The sequence below is a fragment of the Leptidea sinapis genome, chromosome 30 (assembly GCF_905404315.1).
Source record: "Leptidea sinapis chromosome 30, ilLepSina1.1, whole genome shotgun sequence".
Classification (NCBI taxonomy): domain Eukaryota; kingdom Metazoa; phylum Arthropoda; class Insecta; order Lepidoptera; family Pieridae; genus Leptidea; species Leptidea sinapis.
Window position 1 is genome coordinate 8,226,111 of NC_066294.1, and position 18,783 is coordinate 8,244,893.

General features: G+C 34.7%; 1 protein-coding gene across 1 annotated transcript; it reads left to right on the top strand.

Moving 5' to 3' along the window:
• Positions 1-1,175: 1,175 nt before the first annotated feature.
• On the top strand, positions 1,176-17,301 carry LOC126973729 (uncharacterized). Its single transcript, XM_050821061.1, has 9 exons — positions 1,176-1,340; positions 3,490-3,669; positions 6,200-6,470; positions 7,768-7,837; positions 9,080-9,245; positions 9,452-9,547; positions 9,658-9,756; positions 9,844-10,055; positions 17,047-17,301. Exons 1-9 carry the CDS (start codon positions 1,185-1,187, stop codon positions 17,270-17,272), a joined length of 1,476 nt encoding a protein of 491 aa, XP_050677018.1. The 5' UTR covers positions 1,176-1,184; the 3' UTR covers positions 17,273-17,301.
• The last annotated feature ends 1,482 nt before the right edge of the window (positions 17,302-18,783 follow it).

An 18,783-nucleotide genomic window follows, 5' to 3' on the forward strand; every position in this document is an offset into this window, starting at 1 on the left:
CGACTTATCAATTAAAATTAGGTTACAGTAACAATTCGTATCTTTCCTTTTATATCTTTCTGTATTTCCGTTTGAAATGTTTATCTCTCTTACATGCTTTGTTTGTTTATACGCTAGTTTAATGTAAGTCTCAGGTTTACGCACTTCTAATAATAAAAAAAAGGTGTGCGTGTTAGGACGCCCGGCAGAAGTGATAACTTAAACTAATCTAAGTTCAACTTTTAGTATTGAAATTGTTTAACATGAGAAAAACTTAGGATATTAGTTAAATTTTATGTATTAATAGTATGATTATTAGGCTTCATAAGATACATAATAGCTTTAAGGGTAAATGTATACACTTCTATAATAAAGTCCCAGCCACTGTTCAGGCATTATCTATGAATAAATTAAAATGTTTTATAAAAAAAAATGGCTCTGTCGTAAATCCTATTACTCCACTGCTGAATATCTAAATGATCGGACAGCCTGGGACTAGATTGTGATTATTTTATAGCGATAGAAATGACTGTACAATGTTGTATATTTTTATTGAAAAGAGCGCAAAAAAAGTATGCTGGGAGAGTTTTTTTAGTCGCTTCTTCTATCACAGAGCGCCATTTGTTTCCGATGCGGTAGAAGTATCTAGTAGTTATTAGAAATGACATCATGAATTCTAAAGGAATCAATTTTGAGAAAATAAATGCCTTTTTATTAAGTACCCTTTCCTTAAAGGTTATTCATTAATCAAATATTTCATTGATTATATTATATAGTATTCTTAGTTACAATTCTTAAATATGCACATTACAAGTATCATTATTAAATCCTATAAAAGTAACAATTGGTTAGAGTGAGAGAGGAGGAGCCTGCCTACCGCTGCGTATGCGTGAGGGAAAGGGAAGCTAGACAGACTGACGCCGTAACGCGTTACGTTTGATCCTCCCATAAGAAGTTATCACTTCAATAATATATTAAATAAAAAAATAATAAATACAAGTAGATACCCCTAATATAACTTTATTCTTAAATATCTACATGTACTCTGTGGTATAACTAACTTCTTAAAAAATACTGTGACTTTTGACAACGAATTTTCCAACGTAGTGTTAAAATTCTCTTTGGAATTTTCACAACAACCGTGATCTTGTGGAATTGTTATTGTTATCATTTTTAATAATAAATTATAACAAAAGGATTTGCCTATGTCTTGTGGGAAAAAGCCTTTAGTTAAAAATTGGGACAGGCCAAAAAAGTTGAGGGTTATTACGCAATCGCGGTACGAAAAGAATGAAGCCTCCGTTAAAGCGCATTGGAAAAATGTTATACATTCCTTGGAAATGTCGTACAAAGACGAAGCGGTAATGTTTTACAAATATTGAGATACAAGTGATGACCCGGCAAACGTTGTTTTGCCAAATTCAAATTCATATTATATTTTTATTCAAAATAGGACATAAAATCACTTATTGAAAGTCAAAAACTACCACCCACTCGAAAGGAATGCCTCAGAAGAACGGGCGCAACAAACTCAGCGAGCTTTTTTTTCCATAAAAATGGATACATGGTTACAAATTAATATCGTTTGTTGTCATTAAGAAAGTAATTGATGTTATAGTAACCTTGATCACACAAACGTTTTTTAACAATCCTTTTGAATATCGTAATGCCTTTGTTTTAAAATTGTGGGATCTTGTTGTAAAAGCATATATACTTCGCCCCATAAGAGACTTACTCGACTTAGCCGAGCATACTAGCATTATAAGTTCATCTCTGTTCCTGTTATTAACATTATTGTTATGACAGTTTATAGTAATTTCACTTATGTGCCTATGAACATACATTGCATTATCAAGAATATATTGAGAAGCAACAGTCAAGATGTTAAATTTCATATAAAATAAGTAGCATGCGCCCACTCATTGTACGAATTGTCATATGTAATGAAATATCATTGACTGAACTATTTGTATTGCGAATATATAGATATTTCTTAGATATAAAATAGGTTCCAGATAAGTAATCACCAATATATCATATACTAAAACCTTCTCCGAAACACGCTGCATCTAATGGTATAAATCTAATTTCGATCGGTTCAGTAGTTTTCGCAGTATAACTGAAGGAAGGAAACGGCTCGCAATTTATTAGTGTAGATTTCACCAGCGCATTATAGTGATGATTGGTGTTCCCGAACCGATTCGGTTGGGATCTTTGTGACCTTCAATGTAAGAGCATACTCAGACGGTTAGAAAGTCCTGTTCTCATCAGGTTTATTTTTGGGGAGGCTGCACTTATTACAGGATTCGGTCTAAATAGTTACGAGTGTTAAACAAGTAGTGAACAAGCAATGTCAATAGCTACGGCACCGTTCGAAAATGGTCTAAGGTTGAGATATATAGCGCGTACTTACATTTTGCTCAGACTTTACTTATGAAATACTAAGTGGACGTGTTAGCTTAGCATAATCTTTGATTTCATTTTTAAAGATTCCTTTTTATGAAAATAAGGGACGAGACGAGCAGGAAGTTCAGATGATGGTAATTGATACGCCCTTGCCGTGCCGTCTTGAAAAACACAATAATTCTGAGCGGCACTACAAATGCGCTCGTCATCTTGAGACATACCATGTAAAGTCTCATTTGCCCAGTAATATCACTAGCTACGGCGCCCTTCAAGTCGTAACACAGTAATGTTTACGCATTACTGCAGAAATAGGCGCCGTTGTGGTACCCATAATCTAGCCGGCATCCTGTGCAAAGGAGCGTTCCACCTGTAACTGACAACTAAGTTATAATGAGCTAAGCCTAAAGCAAAACTCAAGTTTTACGTAAGCGTTTTATTCCACTCAGCTACGTTTTACGTAAGTAAAGTCTGAGCAAAGTCTAAGTAAGTACACTCTTTAGATCTCAGCGTAAGTCTAATGAATGTTAAATTTATTATTTATCCCCTCTCCAGTGCTAGTCTCCAAACTCCCATAACAATTAAATTCTTGAAGGGAAAATCATTTTTTGTAGAGTAATAGACGGAGTTGTCTTTTTCGAAATTTCGGGCTAAATGTTTAGTCATTTTCTTTTTGTTTATGACAATAGATGAATAGAGCTAATAGTTTTACTACTACATATTGTGTAATTAGACATTCCATCGTAAAATAATGATATGTTAAGATAATTTTATACCCTTTGGCGTGCTATTAAAGTGAAACGTAATTTCAATCACAGATTTTAAGTCACTTTGGCCGGTCTAAGACGCCAGGCTTAATTTCTGGTTCCCGAGTGGGTGGGTTGTAGGTTCGGACCCCACCCCTAAGCGAATTTTTTTTTATTACATAATTTATTATTTTTATAAATATGTAAAGCAAATATATCATTTTGTTTTTTTCTCTATGCTGATATTAATATGTTATTCGTCGAAGGTTTCACTCGCATCGTTGTTTCCTAGAACCACACAATTGCTTTTTTTTAAATTTGATTTATTGTATTTTAAATACCTGTCTAAATTTTTTTTCAGTTTTGGGAATCGCAAAGTGAAACCGTAAGAGACCTGGTGGGGCCGGTGATATATCAAAGGATAGTTAAAATTTTCAAACTACCTTCAATTGATCCATCGTATGAACCTCCGTCTGAAGTATCTTCACAACAGCCGTCGGATATGTTTTATCAAGATGACATTGTTCACCCAACTTCAGGGGTAATTTAACTCATTTTTGGTTTCATCATCATTTTACTTTTACTTCCTCATCTATCTGCAGAGGGTGTTCCAAAGAGCTATATCCTTCTGTAATCAGCAGTGGCCCAGGGCACTAGTTATTTCAGATACACCAAAACCGAGAGTGCAGTACGGCACACAATTCCCTCACCAAGATCTGCCCCTATTTTGTTTATAAGATGGCTTATATTGCATGATCTTATGGCTTGTTTCAATAGCTTTCAAATACATTCACACAAATGATCCTAATTATAAGCAATTTATAAATAAATACACGTAAAATAATACGCATCGACACAACGCTACGCGAAATAATATTATTAATGCTTTGATTTCTTTAGGAATTGTTTAATAGTTTATTTTTTATGATTACAGTTAAGTTAGAGCTGTCTGCACGCTGTATAGATAAATTATTTATTTCCTTTTTTTTAGAAAAATTCTTACACACGAACTGATAGTACTGACATTATGTTTAAAAATGCGGCAGTTGGGGCTTTGATATGCAAACTCGATTCTAAAGATAGCCTTATCTTTTCCCTAGAATTAATACAATGGCATTGTCAGTTGATGAGATTACGATTGCATAGCAAATATTATACACTCATTATTTGTATTTGGCGACGATACATTATAAATAGTTAATTATTTCCTTTACACTAACCTTAGACCTGACCAATAATTATAGTTAAAGTGGACAGGGGCAATAAATGTCTTGGAGTTTTCTTAGAAATAATAAAGGACTGACACAGTTTTTGTTTCCATTCTTGCGCTGATTAGAAGGCCTAGGAATTTGTGACAATGTCACTCTTATACACCAATTATCTATCTTAATGACCGAATACCGGAAGTTTAGGTTGACTTTTAGCATGGCACTAGGGAAAATATGAAATTTGACATACCGCAGGGTAGTGTCCTTGCCCCGATACTCTTTATAATCTGTATAACGACTTATGTAACCTTCACATCGGCGGGGCGAGGATATTCACCTATGCGAGTATCACAGCCACAGCCTATTTTTTCTGGTGTCTTATGGGAAGCTGTTCAGAGGCAGGCTGGGATGGGCCTTGAAATAATCTCAAATTGGTTAGACTGAAAATACCAAAAGCAAATAATATAATTTGCTTCTCTCCATGTGACAGAAACAAGCCCGGACAAGACTTCTATATCAGAATCCATAAGTGCTTCAGCCCACACGACTTGACCAGTAGTTATATGACTCCCATAGGAAAAGTTAATTGTACGAAATATCTCGGCATTCTGATTGACCAAAGGTTAAGCTGTTAAGTTAACAGACCCAAATCGAACTGATTATAACCTGCAGCATAAGAAAACATTCCGGGATTTTTAAATATCTGCAGCACGTTATGAATACCACAGTTTTAAATAAAATATACATCACTTTGGCTCAGTCAGCGATCACCTACTGCATCCCGGTATGAGGTGGCGCAACGAATATAACCTACTTAGAATTGAAACGAGCTCCATACCACTTCGGAAGGTCATGCACATTGAACCTTTAAGATTTCCAAGTGATACACTTTAGTTATTTGAATCTCTTGACAGTCGTGACAAGGAAAACTTTATGTTCTATAAATCATTTTAGCCGTCCTCAAATCACTTCCGCTAGATCACGCGAAACTGATCCGTAATAGAGATGATAAAGTAGCTCGCACCATTACTTTCTACACTAGTTTTGCTGAGCGCCAGTTTATTGGCCAGTCAACGTACTTATAGAATATAGTAAATCGTGTCCTAAAATCTATTTTTATTGAAATCACATCTTTGCAAAAACATACTCAAATGATTGACTAACTCATCTTGCCTAGAGTAATAGCGTAGTATTTAGGATCGGTTGAAGCTGATTTTTACACTAGACACAGATTCAGAAGAACTTCGGGTACAATGTTGGCTGATTCGGGGACTGATATAATAACTTTAAATCGACATGGTGGATAGCGCAGTCGCTGAATCGTACAGAGACGACCATCCATTCGTAAAACAGAAAAAAAGTGACAAAATGAAGCAAGCTTTTATTTTGGAGCCATAGGCAAAAATGTTTTGCCCCGAACCACAACCATATACATTTCGTACCATGAGTTATTTGGGGTCATTCCCTTCCAGTAATTTGTATGATTTATACTAGAAATAAATGAAGGTACTAAAGAAGTGTCAAGTACTAATGTAACACAATCTATGAAATTGCCATCAAATATTAATAATTATTGTATGATTTATATGTTTGTTTGTTGTTGCAAAAGTGTCGCAAGTGTGTTGAAAAAGTGCGTTTGAAGCTCATGAGCAACTTTCTAACTAGACACTCGGCTGATGTACGCCCTCGCCTACGGCTCTGGTTGCAACCCACAGCCTCATGTATAATGAGTAACTTAGCTTACTTGTATCATAATTTATACAATTTTTTAATTTTAGATATATTCAGAATTATCTGGTTGCAACTTGCCAATCATATGAGGTACAACTTTACACTCTGTTTAATATCATTCGTTTGACTTAGGTTCAAATTCAGCCAACCTATTCTGCCAGTGACTTCGATGTCTCAATGTATGATGAATTGGAAGAGGAAGAAATCGCCGAGGAACAATCACAGTGGAGTATGTCAAGTGGACCTTCCGCAGATTTGAGGAAACTCTCGCGATCAAAGTCTATGAACAGGTCGAAGTCTGTGACGATGAGTGCATCAACAAAGGCAAGGAAGATGTCAAAGTCGATGTCAAAGGGTATGCAGAAGTCAGGATCGAGACTGTCTAAGGTGTTCAAGTCAGATTTACGAGGGGCGGTCAAAAAGTTCGCGGAATGGCGGGGTTGGCGGGGGTGAGGTCGCTCCTCCAGGTAGCCGCTACTTGAGTAACTCATAATTACTATATATGCCAATTTCTAGCCTAATTGGGTCATTAGCTTTCGAGTTACAAACGAGTGAACAAGTAAATCGGGAACAAACTAGCCACTATGGAGAAAATTGAACATCGCGCCGTCGTAAAGTTCCTCACCAAACAAGGAAAAACGCCTCAAACTATTTTGCAAGAGATGTTAGCTGTTTACGGAGACTCTGCTCCTGGTAAAACCATGATTTACAAATGGCACGGCCTTTTCAAGCAAGGAAGGGAGTCAATTGAAGATGATCCTCGACCTGGACGGCCCATTGAGGCCACTACGCCGGAAATCATTGAAAAAGTTGAAAAACTTGTATTGGAAGACGGAAGGTTGAAGAAGAAACAACTTGCAGCATCAGTTGGAGTATCAGAAACCACAATTTTAAATATTCTTCATCAACATCTTGGCATGAGTAAAGTGTGTTCAAGGTGGGTCCCGAGAATGCTCACGCCGCTGCAAAAACGTGAGCGCGTCAACTGTTCCCGCGAGTATTTGGACCGCTGTGGAGAAGTTAGGGAAGAAATTATGGCCCGAATTGTAACCGGTGATGAAACTTGGGTTCACCACTATGAGCCTGAGTCAAAGCAGGAGTCGATGCAGTGGCACAAAAAAGGCACACCACCCCCAAAAAAATTTAAAGTGTCGCAATCGGCCGGAAAGATCATGGCGACTATTTTTTGGGATACTGAAGGTATTCTTTTGATCGATTATAAAGAACGTGGTGTTTCTATAACGGGAGAGTACTACGCTTCCCTATTGGACCGATTAAAAGAAGCTATTAAAGAAAAAAGAAGAGGAAAACTGACAAAAGGTGTACTCCTTTTGCACGACAACGCGCCCGTTCACACGAGTCATGTTGCGACGGCTGCCATTCATCGATGCGGTTTTGAACAACTACGCCATCCACCCTACAGTCCAGACCTGGCCCCTAGCGATTTTTATTTATTCCCAAAGATGAAGAAAGAGCTGCGTGGAAAAAAATTTAGAGACGATGATGAAGTCAAGTCGGCGATTTCGGCGTATTTTGACGCCCAAGACAAAACCTATTTTTTCGACGGTATTAATAAGTTATATGCCAGATCCCAAAAATGTATTCGTGTTAAGGGGGAATATATTGAAAAGGAAAAATAACATAATGTATCATTTCATCTTTTTTCCCAGTCATTCCGCGAACTTTTTGACCTCCCCTCGTATTATCGATGGATGAAAAAACGGCAAGCTCTCGAGATGACCTTATTGTCCATGCCCAATCAAGAACAAGGTAAGGTTTAGTTTTGATTGAATGCAAATATTTCAAGGACTGCCTAAACATAATCTATATGCTTTGTATTTGCAACATTTTAGCGAAACCGTCTGGTAATTTTGAAATTATGCAATTCATTGCACTATTTGATTTATTTATTTCAAAATAAAGAATTTGAATGAGATCGGTTTCGATAACTAAATTTTTGTATCGATTGTGTTTCGAAAACGGTGCAACTAGTAAATGTTTATAAAAGTGATTTATTTGATACATAAAAAAAATGCATTGTCAATATTAGTATTGTGTGATATTTGCTGGTTATACACATTATATTGTGTGGCCAAAAAAAGCACTAGAAATAAATATAACTCGTGGCAATAATGAAATGAATCTAAAATGGCAGCGGTACAGTTCGGTCTGACAGAGAAATAGGGAATGTTATATAGGTGTCATGTCGGATGTCAGATAGGTGATGTTACGTGTGCGAGTTCGAGCGAATCATTAAAAGCCGCCATTTTGGATTCGTTTCTTGTTTACATGATGATGGTGAATGATACACTCTGTCCATTACAATGCACTGCCGCTCAGGATAAGTGAAAAATTAAAAATCGTCTGCGATTGCGCTTGTCTCTTTGAGACGTAAAATGGTCTCATTAGCCCTGTAATTTCACTAGCTACGGCCAATGACATTCTAAAAGATCATATTATTCGCAGTCTGATAGCGGAACGGCAAAAGTGTGCTTAAAGACAATGTAAGCACACTTCTCGTCATATTTTTATGTCAACTGTCACTTTCCGAATCAAATCTTAACTAAATAAATGTTTTACATTGCGGCTTATTCACCAAGACTTATAAATAGCTGCAGTAAATGCGGAAATGTATAGATATAGTGGTTGTGGCTTGTTATGGTGTAATTTGAGGGATATTTCATATTTCAGATTTTGGTTTGTCTATTATGTATTATAGAACATCATTGGCTAGGAAATATAAATTGTGTACACTACTCCTTGACGACAGAAAAAGGCACCGCTATGGTAGCCAATTACCCATCTAGCCGGCATCTTGTAAATAAAAACATTAATTGAAGTAACATACCTAAAAATCAACCTACACGATTTTAGATACTAAAAAGGTAGATGATATATAATGAAAATATTGTATTTAAAGTCGTATTATTGACAGCACTAGCAGAGAAGGGGTTAAAAAGAAGGGAATGTTGTTTTCGTTCTCCCAAGCAAATGAAATACTATATTTTTCAGAAAGCCAAACCGAAGACTTCCCGTGAACAATCCACATTTTGATATGCTTTATTGTAACAAATCTGAAACGGACATGATAAAATATAATTCAAATTATAAAAAGAAAGCATTTGACGTATCCGCCTCAGACGAATTTAGCAAGAAGGCTGAAATTGTGAAAAAGAAGGTACTTAACATTACTACTTATGATAATCGCAACATGGTTCTTCACGAGAGTTTTTTTTTCAATTAATGTTCCACTTTAGGAGTTAGAAGGGAGTAAAATTGCCCATTCTTAAAATTTTCAAATTTTCCTAAGTTTTTAACAAAAAATTTTTGGGAAATATGGTAACAATTTACTATGGTGACTTGAATATTTAAAATGTGTTGCAGATTGCCAAGGAATTTTATGATTGGTGGACTGGACTGGGAAATGTCGAGTTCAAAAGTGAAATTAGGAGGCCAGAGGATATTGAAGATTTGTTCCAAGTAACTAAAAAATTCATCAACAAAACATTATTTAAAATCATCATCATTGATAGTAAACTGGTTTGAAGACAATAATTTGACTGTATTTAAAACGATTTTTGTGTATTTAGGTCTGGTTTGATGAGCACGCTTCAAGAAGCTTGGTTCTTGATCCAAAGATTCTGCCGTGTGTACTCCAGAGTATTGCTGATTACGTTGATGCCCCGGAGGTATGGTTTTTCTCACATAGTAGAGAAACTTTCATTTCAATATAATCTCATTAAAAATTAGATACAAGTTATACAATTTCTTTTTAGGCGGCATGTCCAGGAGTATTAAAACGACAGATTGCCTGGGACGTTCATGCTGAGACAAGTCCTGCCCATGTCCTGGCATTTGGCACTTGTTTACCACAAAAGTACAAACACATCCCACCCAGGAACAATACAAAAGAGATGTGGCATCCAGTCAAGATACCTGAGGATCTTAAGACAATGGCCTGTGTATGGGAGGAAATACAGCATCTCACGTAAGTGTGACATTATGTTTAATAATTCTGTATTTTTGTTTATCACTGAACTGTTCCTAAAATATAAACGGTGTTATCAGATTGGATGTGCTATATCTGGTGGTTTTAGGCTTAAATTTGAATCCAGGAATTTATTCAGTAATACAGATCTAAGAATTCTTAATTGTTTTATGTCTGTTTAGTATTATTCAAGCAATGTTCGGGCAGTTATTTTGTGGTCGCTAGTATTTTAATATCTTACTAAATAAGTCGTGTACTACACTTTAACTGGTATTCACTTCGGGTGTTTAAGTACCACTCTTACTCAAAGATGGTAACTTGAGCAACATTATATTACAATATTTGTATAGCTCTTTAAGTAGAAACTATCATTATATGTTTTTCGATAGTGACTTCTCGCCTCCTAGATTTTTCAAGTGGTCCGACATTTTCACAAATTGACAAATAGTAGGTGGCAATTGGGTTTTCAATGTCGATTATAGCCGTTAGTTAGCAGTTAGTGGGGATAAAACGGGACAGGAGTTTATCAATCCCATACATTAATCTAGGACTGTATTTAGTGCTCGAACTATGGTCAGCGCTGTCGTCGGTCAAGCGTAGCTGTAACAATGAATACGCGTTCAGTCCAGCATTGTTAAATCGCTACGCTGCGTCGCGCCGACGAGAATCGTCGGTCGAGCTAGTTGGTCTGGCGTACGTCGGTCCGCTGACGCGCTATGGCAGTAAATTAGTGCGATCAGTTTGACGCTGAACGAGCTACCGATCGTACGTATAACATCGTAAACAAAAATTCGTGTTATGGCAATTTCGAATACATTGTATAAATTTCTCCTTGAATTTGATGCTCTATAATAATTGGGTAAACATGATATATTCTCCTTCTTTTATTCCGTAGTAGTTTGCGTAAATAGCACGCACAGATCAAAGGTTAAAATTGGATTAATTTTTCTGCGTTGTCAATTGTAACACGCGCAATCAAAGTTGCTCTCAGCTGAACACTGAACGCAACATGGTCAGCGCGTTTGGATACGCGCTACGCTCGACCGACGCGACGTCAGCGTTGACCGTCCGACGAGCACTAACTAAATGCAGATGCTAATATTACAAGACAATAAAATGTATTTTTGTGCGTAACTTTTTGTTTGATAACTAATTAACCTATGTAAAAAAAAAATATAAAATAGGTTACTTAAACATTGACTCGCACTTTAAAACACGGACATTTACAGAAGCGCTACGAAAATTGTAATATTAAATATTACAATTAAATTTGAATTTAATAAATAAACATTGGATGTACCCAACTCCCCAATATTGGTTTGGAATATTTTGCTATTAAAAAAAAGCAAGGCGTTACATTTTAACTTTTCAAATTCAACTAGAACGATGTAAAGTCAAGCGACTAGTTTTTATTAAATTGATATGTACCCGTAATTTGCCGTAGTAATACAGCAATTATTCTTAGGTAGTGTGGTATCTAGTTAGAGCGTAGCGGAGACCAATTCTTTATCTAAGTTTGTACCTTATTTTGAGAACATTGAGCATTGTAACATATATTGTTCACACTGTATATTTAATCAAATCTGACTACCATGAGGGGTAGATAGGTATCATATATCTTTTAGACTTTCATTAGGTAAATTCGGCTAAAATTTTTTCAAGCAACATCTAGCCAAGCCCTTTCAGGCTTCCTGGCCCAGTTTTAGTAGGTAAAATGCTGATCTTACGTACCTTTCCTAACTCCACCATTTTTTTATGATATGAAGGGACGAGACGAGCAGGAAGTTCAGCTGAAGGTAATTGATACGCCCTGCACATTACAATGCAGTTCCACTCAGGATTGTTGGAAAACCCAAAACTCTGAGCGGCACTACAATTGCACTCGTTACCTTAATACATAAGATGTTAAGTCTCATTTATCCAGAAATTTCACTAGCTACGACAACTTCAGACCGAAACACAGTAATGCTTACACATTACTGCTTCACGGCAGAAATAGGCGCCGTTGTGGTACCCATAATGTAGCCGGCATCCTGTGCATAGGATTCTCCCAATGGTGTACTGCCTACCTAGGCTTCGCTTGCCATCCCTTGGATACCATTCCGTCACTACCTGGCTCCATTTTCTTTTTGTGTCTCTATTATGTATTAATTTCGCTGACTAAAATTGATATTACATTACTGGTGTGCTCTTATTATCGTCGAACGCTTGGTGTGATCTGGTAACTTAAATTACTTCAAATGTTTTTAGGAGTAGGTGCTTACGCGAACTATAAAAATTAAGTTACGATATAATAGTGCTCATAAATCTTATGATGTTAATTACCAAAGTATTAGAAGTCATAACAGATTTATTTTCTAATATAATAGTATTTCTTAATAACCTTCCTCAGAATTCCTTTTGGTGATATGTAGTTAAAGCACTGGTTATTATTTAGCTGCCATCTTGGCCTCTGAGAGAGACAAAAAAAAATACGAAAGAAACTGACCCAGTATTCTATTTTCTTCCAAAAAATTAAAGAATTTTGCACTTATATTATCACTTGTTGAATTCATAATCCAGACTGTCCTTAAAATTATTATTTTTATGATATTTTTAGTTTACAAGGACAACTTACAGAAGAACAGAATTGCTGTATAAAATTTTAAACTTTGAATTTATTGATAGGACTTTATTTAAATATGATTTCTAAGCGAAATACCAATGACGTTCTATACATATGGACATATCATTCGCAGCCTGACAACGGAACGGGAAAAGTGTGCTTAAAGACAATGTAAGCACACTTTTCTCGTGTAGTCAAGTGTCAACTGTATGTCAATCAACAAGCCTAAGTGTGCTATAAAAAGGGCTTAAATAATATATTAACGACTCAAAAAAGATGGTGTGACTTATCATTGGTAAGGTTATTTTTATTTATATAAGATTGATATGCAAAAAGCGTAACTAATTTAATAAAAACGAATATTTTTCATTAAATATGGTACTACAATTATTGACAAGTTCCCAGACAAGACCCGCTTGTCAGAATGGGACAGTTGAAAGGACACAGTCAGAAATGAAAACAATAGAGTAGCTCTTTTTAACCGAATTCAAAAAAGGAGGGGGTTTCGAGTGGTGAACCGATTTTGATAATTCTTTTTTATTTGAAAGCTGGTGCTTCCCGTGTCCCTACATTTCGTCCAGATCTGACAAAGGAAACCATGAGAAAACCATAAAAGTCTTAAATTTGCTATAAGTATATGCGCAACGATTTCGATAATTCGTTTTTTTTTATTGGAAAGGATATACTTCAAATATAGTTTGATTAGGTTCTGCTCACGGGATCCATGACAAAGTAGCCGAACTCTTCAATTCTTAGGATCAACGATACTAGACTGAATCTCTTTTATGCTATGCGGATATTTGAAGCACCTACCGTAAAGTCGTTATAGTCAAGTAAATGTCGTAGTAAAATATGATGATCAATGGAACTCCGTAACGACTTACAGAAAGGGTGCGATCTGTGGCAGAATTTCTAGCAGTCTGTAATAATATTGATATGCGCTTATGTTCAGTGCTACATTGCAAAATTTAGTAGATCTACACAAATTTAGACAAATTGGTAGTTAATGTAGTTCAGATTCACTAAGAATCTAAAATTAAAACAAAAAACACTATTCCAAAACAATAGATTTAATATGTACTAAAAAGTATAAAATAATTGCGTATTTTTAAACAATCTAATTCTAGTAACGATAATTGCTATTTTTGGAGTCGGTGTCAGCCAAGGTAGGTTTTTAACTACATACATAGTTACAGGTCATGTGCTTGAGTCGCACACGCGACTTGAGGAGGCGAGAGCGGGGCCGCGGCGGGAGGATACCAATTCAAAAATAACAATAATCGTTCCTAGATTTATTAATTAGATCGTATAAAAATACGCAATTACTTTTATACTTTTTAGTGAATATTATATCTATTGTTTTGGAATAGTGTTTTTAAAGTCAGTTGTTTTTTTTAAAGGCCTTAGAACAAAGTTTAGAACAATGATTAGCAATATTGTATTTTGTGTATTGAGAACGGCTTACAAGAACGTGAACAATTACATACTAGTGCTATTTACACGTTATTACGGAAATATCGTTACCTAGTGATAATTGATACTTATGCACATCGCAAATATGTAAAAGGTAATATTTTTCAGCTTTCTCGTACACGAGATAGTGAAAGAGATTTGGCGTCAATTGGTAGCAAGAGAGAGATGTGAATAATTTTACAAACCAAATAAATCGAGCGGAATTTGCTAGAATCATTTCCTCGTGGTTTTTATTATTTATATTATATACACCACTAAAAGATTTGAGCGTTTAAAAATTCATGTTCATTAACATATGATAAAAAAATAATAATAAAAATATTGAATACTCTTTCAAAAGTCAATATATTTTATCAATTTAGTCAAATTGAAGCACATACAAAAGTCCAACTAGCCATATTTATAATTTCACAAAAGCTGTCATACCAAGATATGTTGGTGTCCTTTTACACAACATATATCAAAAAGATACCCTGGAAAATATATCTAAGTCTTAAGGACAAATTTTGAAGTTATACTTCTTTTGGCGCGATGGAAAAAAAATATGAGTTCTACATCGTGAAGTTCTATCCTAGGTGGCATGAAAATCGATAACTATGTTCAACTTGTATATTCTAGTATTTTCATATTGAGAACACGTGTTTCGTAACAGTACAATTAAACAGTGTGAATAAATAAATATTATTTTTGTGTTTTTATTAAATCAATTTCATATACGACGGTGATAGTATTTACTAATAATTTATTAGTATATCTATATATATTGAATATTAGTGATAAAACTGATTTGAATAAACTATTTTGAGTGCATTTATAGATTTGAGATTAATTGTCGGTATGTATAATTTATTTACATCGTTAATTAAAAATTAGTACATTATAATTTAAAAATTTTTTTTTTTCGTTGCTTATATTAACCCTAAATGCTGAGTGTTTATACTATCTTTGATCTTAACTATTTGTTAAAATTTGATTTATTTTTCCATACGCAAAAGAAGTATAACTTCTAACGCGTGTACATAAGTACACACACTCTTTTTTATTTAACTCAAGGAACCTAACATTAAAATAACCAGTTTAACTAATTATTTCATGTGAATAAAATATTATATTTGAGTATTAGTTTCTCTCATTAAAGGTTACCTCCTCCCTTAGCACGTAAATAAGCAACAAATATAAACACAAGCCAATCAATAAACATACAAAATTTCCCCTTTAGAATATGAAAGTAATTTTTGATTAAAAACGTAAAAAACCTCCGACTGAACAGATCTTGATCGGAAAATAGGGGCAGACTGACGAACGTAAAAATTAAAGGAACCCTTTTTTTCGTCTGGATTTAAAAAAATACCTCAATGCTACTCCACCGATGTCACTGTCCATTTTGGGTTATCAATTCAAAATACGCGGCTGAAACTGAAATAGAGTTTACATTGCTGCCTATTGACCGATAATATTTTAAATCAACTGGAGTAAACGCAGAAATGTATAGACATGCAGTGGAAGCTTACTATGGTGTCATTTGTGGCATGTGCCATATTTCGGTTTTGATTTTGTATTAGGTGCATTGTCTATATGTATAGAACGTCATAGCAAAATACATTCAAAATGGTTTTTTTTCCAGAGAGATTTATAATATCAGTGGATTAAGCAGATGTACTTGCTATAATTTTTTATTACTACCTTCAATTGGATGGGTCACGAAATTTTATGTCATTGTTGTTTTATAATAATATATCCGCTAGACCACCTGGGGCTCTCTGGAAGACCAGCGCTGATCATATCACTATGATATGATCAGTACTATGCTGAGGTGGATTCCAATTCTGCAATTTATTATTATTTAATATAACTCTATTTGCATACTAGTTAATATACAACGGGGCACTCCAGATTAAACAGACACCTCTCAATCTTAGGGCTCAGAGATTGCAGAGCATGTAGATTCTGTAATAGTGGAGATGAAACCCTGTTACACATCCTCTCTGAATGTGGCCCTTGATGCGTAAATGTAGTATCTCTTTGGGAAGTCCATTCAAAGATCATTCAGCAGACACTTTGATTTTTTAGCAAGTGGAATTAGCCACAGATGTCCTTACACACAGCGCCTTTTTTTCTTTAAGATGAAATCCCCAAAACGCGCGCCGTAAAATGTTTGATATTTTATTTATTTCCAAAATAGTTAACAACCATGTCAATAATACGGAGCTACTCGATTAAATATATTTCACCGTACCTTCGAGGTATCCGCGTAAAAGTATTCATAATACATTTAGTAGACCTCTTATAAAATTGAATTTAGGACTGAATTCGCCAATTATCAGAGCTGGCGAACAATATAACATGCTTGTTAGGAAACACCCAAATGTAGATATATTCAATGACTCTCATGGCTCACTTAAGAATAAAATACTAACATACTTTTAAGTCATTCTATAAACTAACCTAGTAACTTAAATTTAATATTCACATCAACTTTTATATGTAATTAATTTTAAAACACCTACTTTAAATTATTATTAGTCAATTCTGTGCATTTCTTTTAAATGTGTGCATATTAGAATTGTAAATAATATTAAGTTTATATTTGTAAATGTATATGTATTCTGTTGAAGTGCCTAATAAATAAATAAATAAATAATAAAAGTCCAATTCTTCAACCACTTGAGATACGTCAGCTCACTGCAAAAGTATGTGAAGATTTATGAAAAGAATCGATCCTAGCAATGAGCTATAGTTAACCGTGGCTATCATAATGGATCACATTGGTCACAGTGAAACAGTCTTCTTTCAAAAGGCTAGATGTACATACTTACATTATTCCGTGCGCCCAAATTAAAAAGGGATAAAGTCTTTTCACATCACTTATTTATAGTTATAGTTATAAATGTCCAATTCTGTACCTGATTTCAGTTCAAGCAAAGCCTTCCACGAGTGGCTACAAACAAAGCCATATCTACCTATGCCGCCATTCTTCAAAGCCTTGGAAAAACCTGGTGATAAGAAGCAGCCATTCGTTGTTCCATCCGACTTTGTGGTCACCGACAGAAGTTCTTCGACGTCTGCTCAAGAATTAGCGTTACCAATTTCCGAGTTCGATTTAGAGCTGAAGGAAGTCTTGAGCAAACTCCTGAATTAATAAATGTTTTTGTTATATGTGCCATTTAAAAATTTGTAGTTTATTTTAAATGTTTATGCTGATTTTTCCAAATTTTAATAAATATCTCTTATTAAAAAGGATAACTTTTTTTCAATTCCCACAGTTTATCTTTACTGAACTTTACTTTTAAGTCCTGTATGTACCTTGAATTATATTAGTCACATTGTTCGCGATGAACAAAGAAAGATTGATATCTTCTTAAAGATTTATATATCGTCTGTCTTAACAGGATTAGATAAATTAGTTCTTGTGTAGTTGAGATGTCGTGTGCAAGTAGTTGAAGTAGAAGAGTGAAATGAATGAATGTTGTATTTGACAGATAGATGAAGGATGAAGTATGATTGACAGAGTAGGTAACTGGAGTAATATTAGAGTAATTGTTTGATAGGTTTAGTGTGTATGACTCGATATAATAATAAAATTAAATTTAATCCAGTCGACGATAGGAAATCTGGCGTCGACACATATTATATCCCTTGGTTTGTTTTCTTCTTTGTTACTATTATGACGGGTACTCACGATATATATTTTATCAATTTGGTGTCGATATTTCGATCAATTGTATGAATCGTGGTCGCGGCAGAACTGCGGTGGCAGCGAGAAACTCTTGACACTTGACACTAATCAATCTGTCCACGTGGCGCCTAATTCGTTTTGGTCTTTAATTCCCTAATTGACGACACACTCTACTGACCACGTTCATACTTTCGGGTTTTTTTTGTTTTTGCATTTGTACTGCAGAGAGAGACCACGGGATTCCATGTTTGCGGTATTTGTTTCTGAAGTGGTGGTAGTGTTTGAATTGACATCAAGAATAATTCTAAAGTAATTAATTTATAGAAAATAAATGCCCTTATGGCGTAATTATAATGGCGCAGGTTTTTGTAGTTTTACCAACAGGCCCATATGGTGAAATTGCGTGTTAGAGACTTAATTAAAGTTTTACAGAACCTTACAGATGTTTTTGAACGATTTAACTCTAGCAAGAGGATAAGAGTTAATAACATTATGCATTTTTGTATAAAATACATTCACATGTTGCTCACCGAAAGGAGAAATGGAAGAGAAAACCAGTCCATTTTTATTCTGATATGATCAAACATTAGTCTGGAAAATGGGCCTTACTCCTTATGGATCGCTAAATGAAAACTTGATGTACTGTACAAAAAGTACTAGATTTTTTTTTTATAAAGTAATTAACGAAATTTGTTCCAAAACCAAATAACATCAATCTTTTTCTATAATTGTACTATTTATTTGATACTCAATCAACGCTTTAAAGTGATTAGTAAAGTCAAAACCCAATACCATAGATGCTTATAATATTTCGTTTAATAATTTGAAAAAATCATATTCATTATATTTAAATATCTTAAGCAATTTGATAATAACCGAATGAAAAGGAAGTAAGCGACAAATTGATAATAATAATTGATAGTCTCCAAAGATAACAATAGATTAATAATATTTTTATTAACACATTCGCAACA

Coding starts and splice junctions, on each gene's coding strand:
- LOC126973729 (XM_050821061.1), top strand. CDS start 1,185: ATGTCTTGTGGGAAAAAGCCTTTAGTTAAAAATTGGGACAGGCCAAAA. Junction 3,670..6,199: donor TTGTTCACCCAACTTCAGGG/GTAATTTAACTC, acceptor CGTTTGACTTAG/GTTCAAATTCAGCCAACCTA. Junction 6,471..7,767: donor TAAGGTGTTCAAGTCAGATT/TACGAGGGGCGG, acceptor GACCTCCCCTCG/TATTATCGATGGATGAAAAA.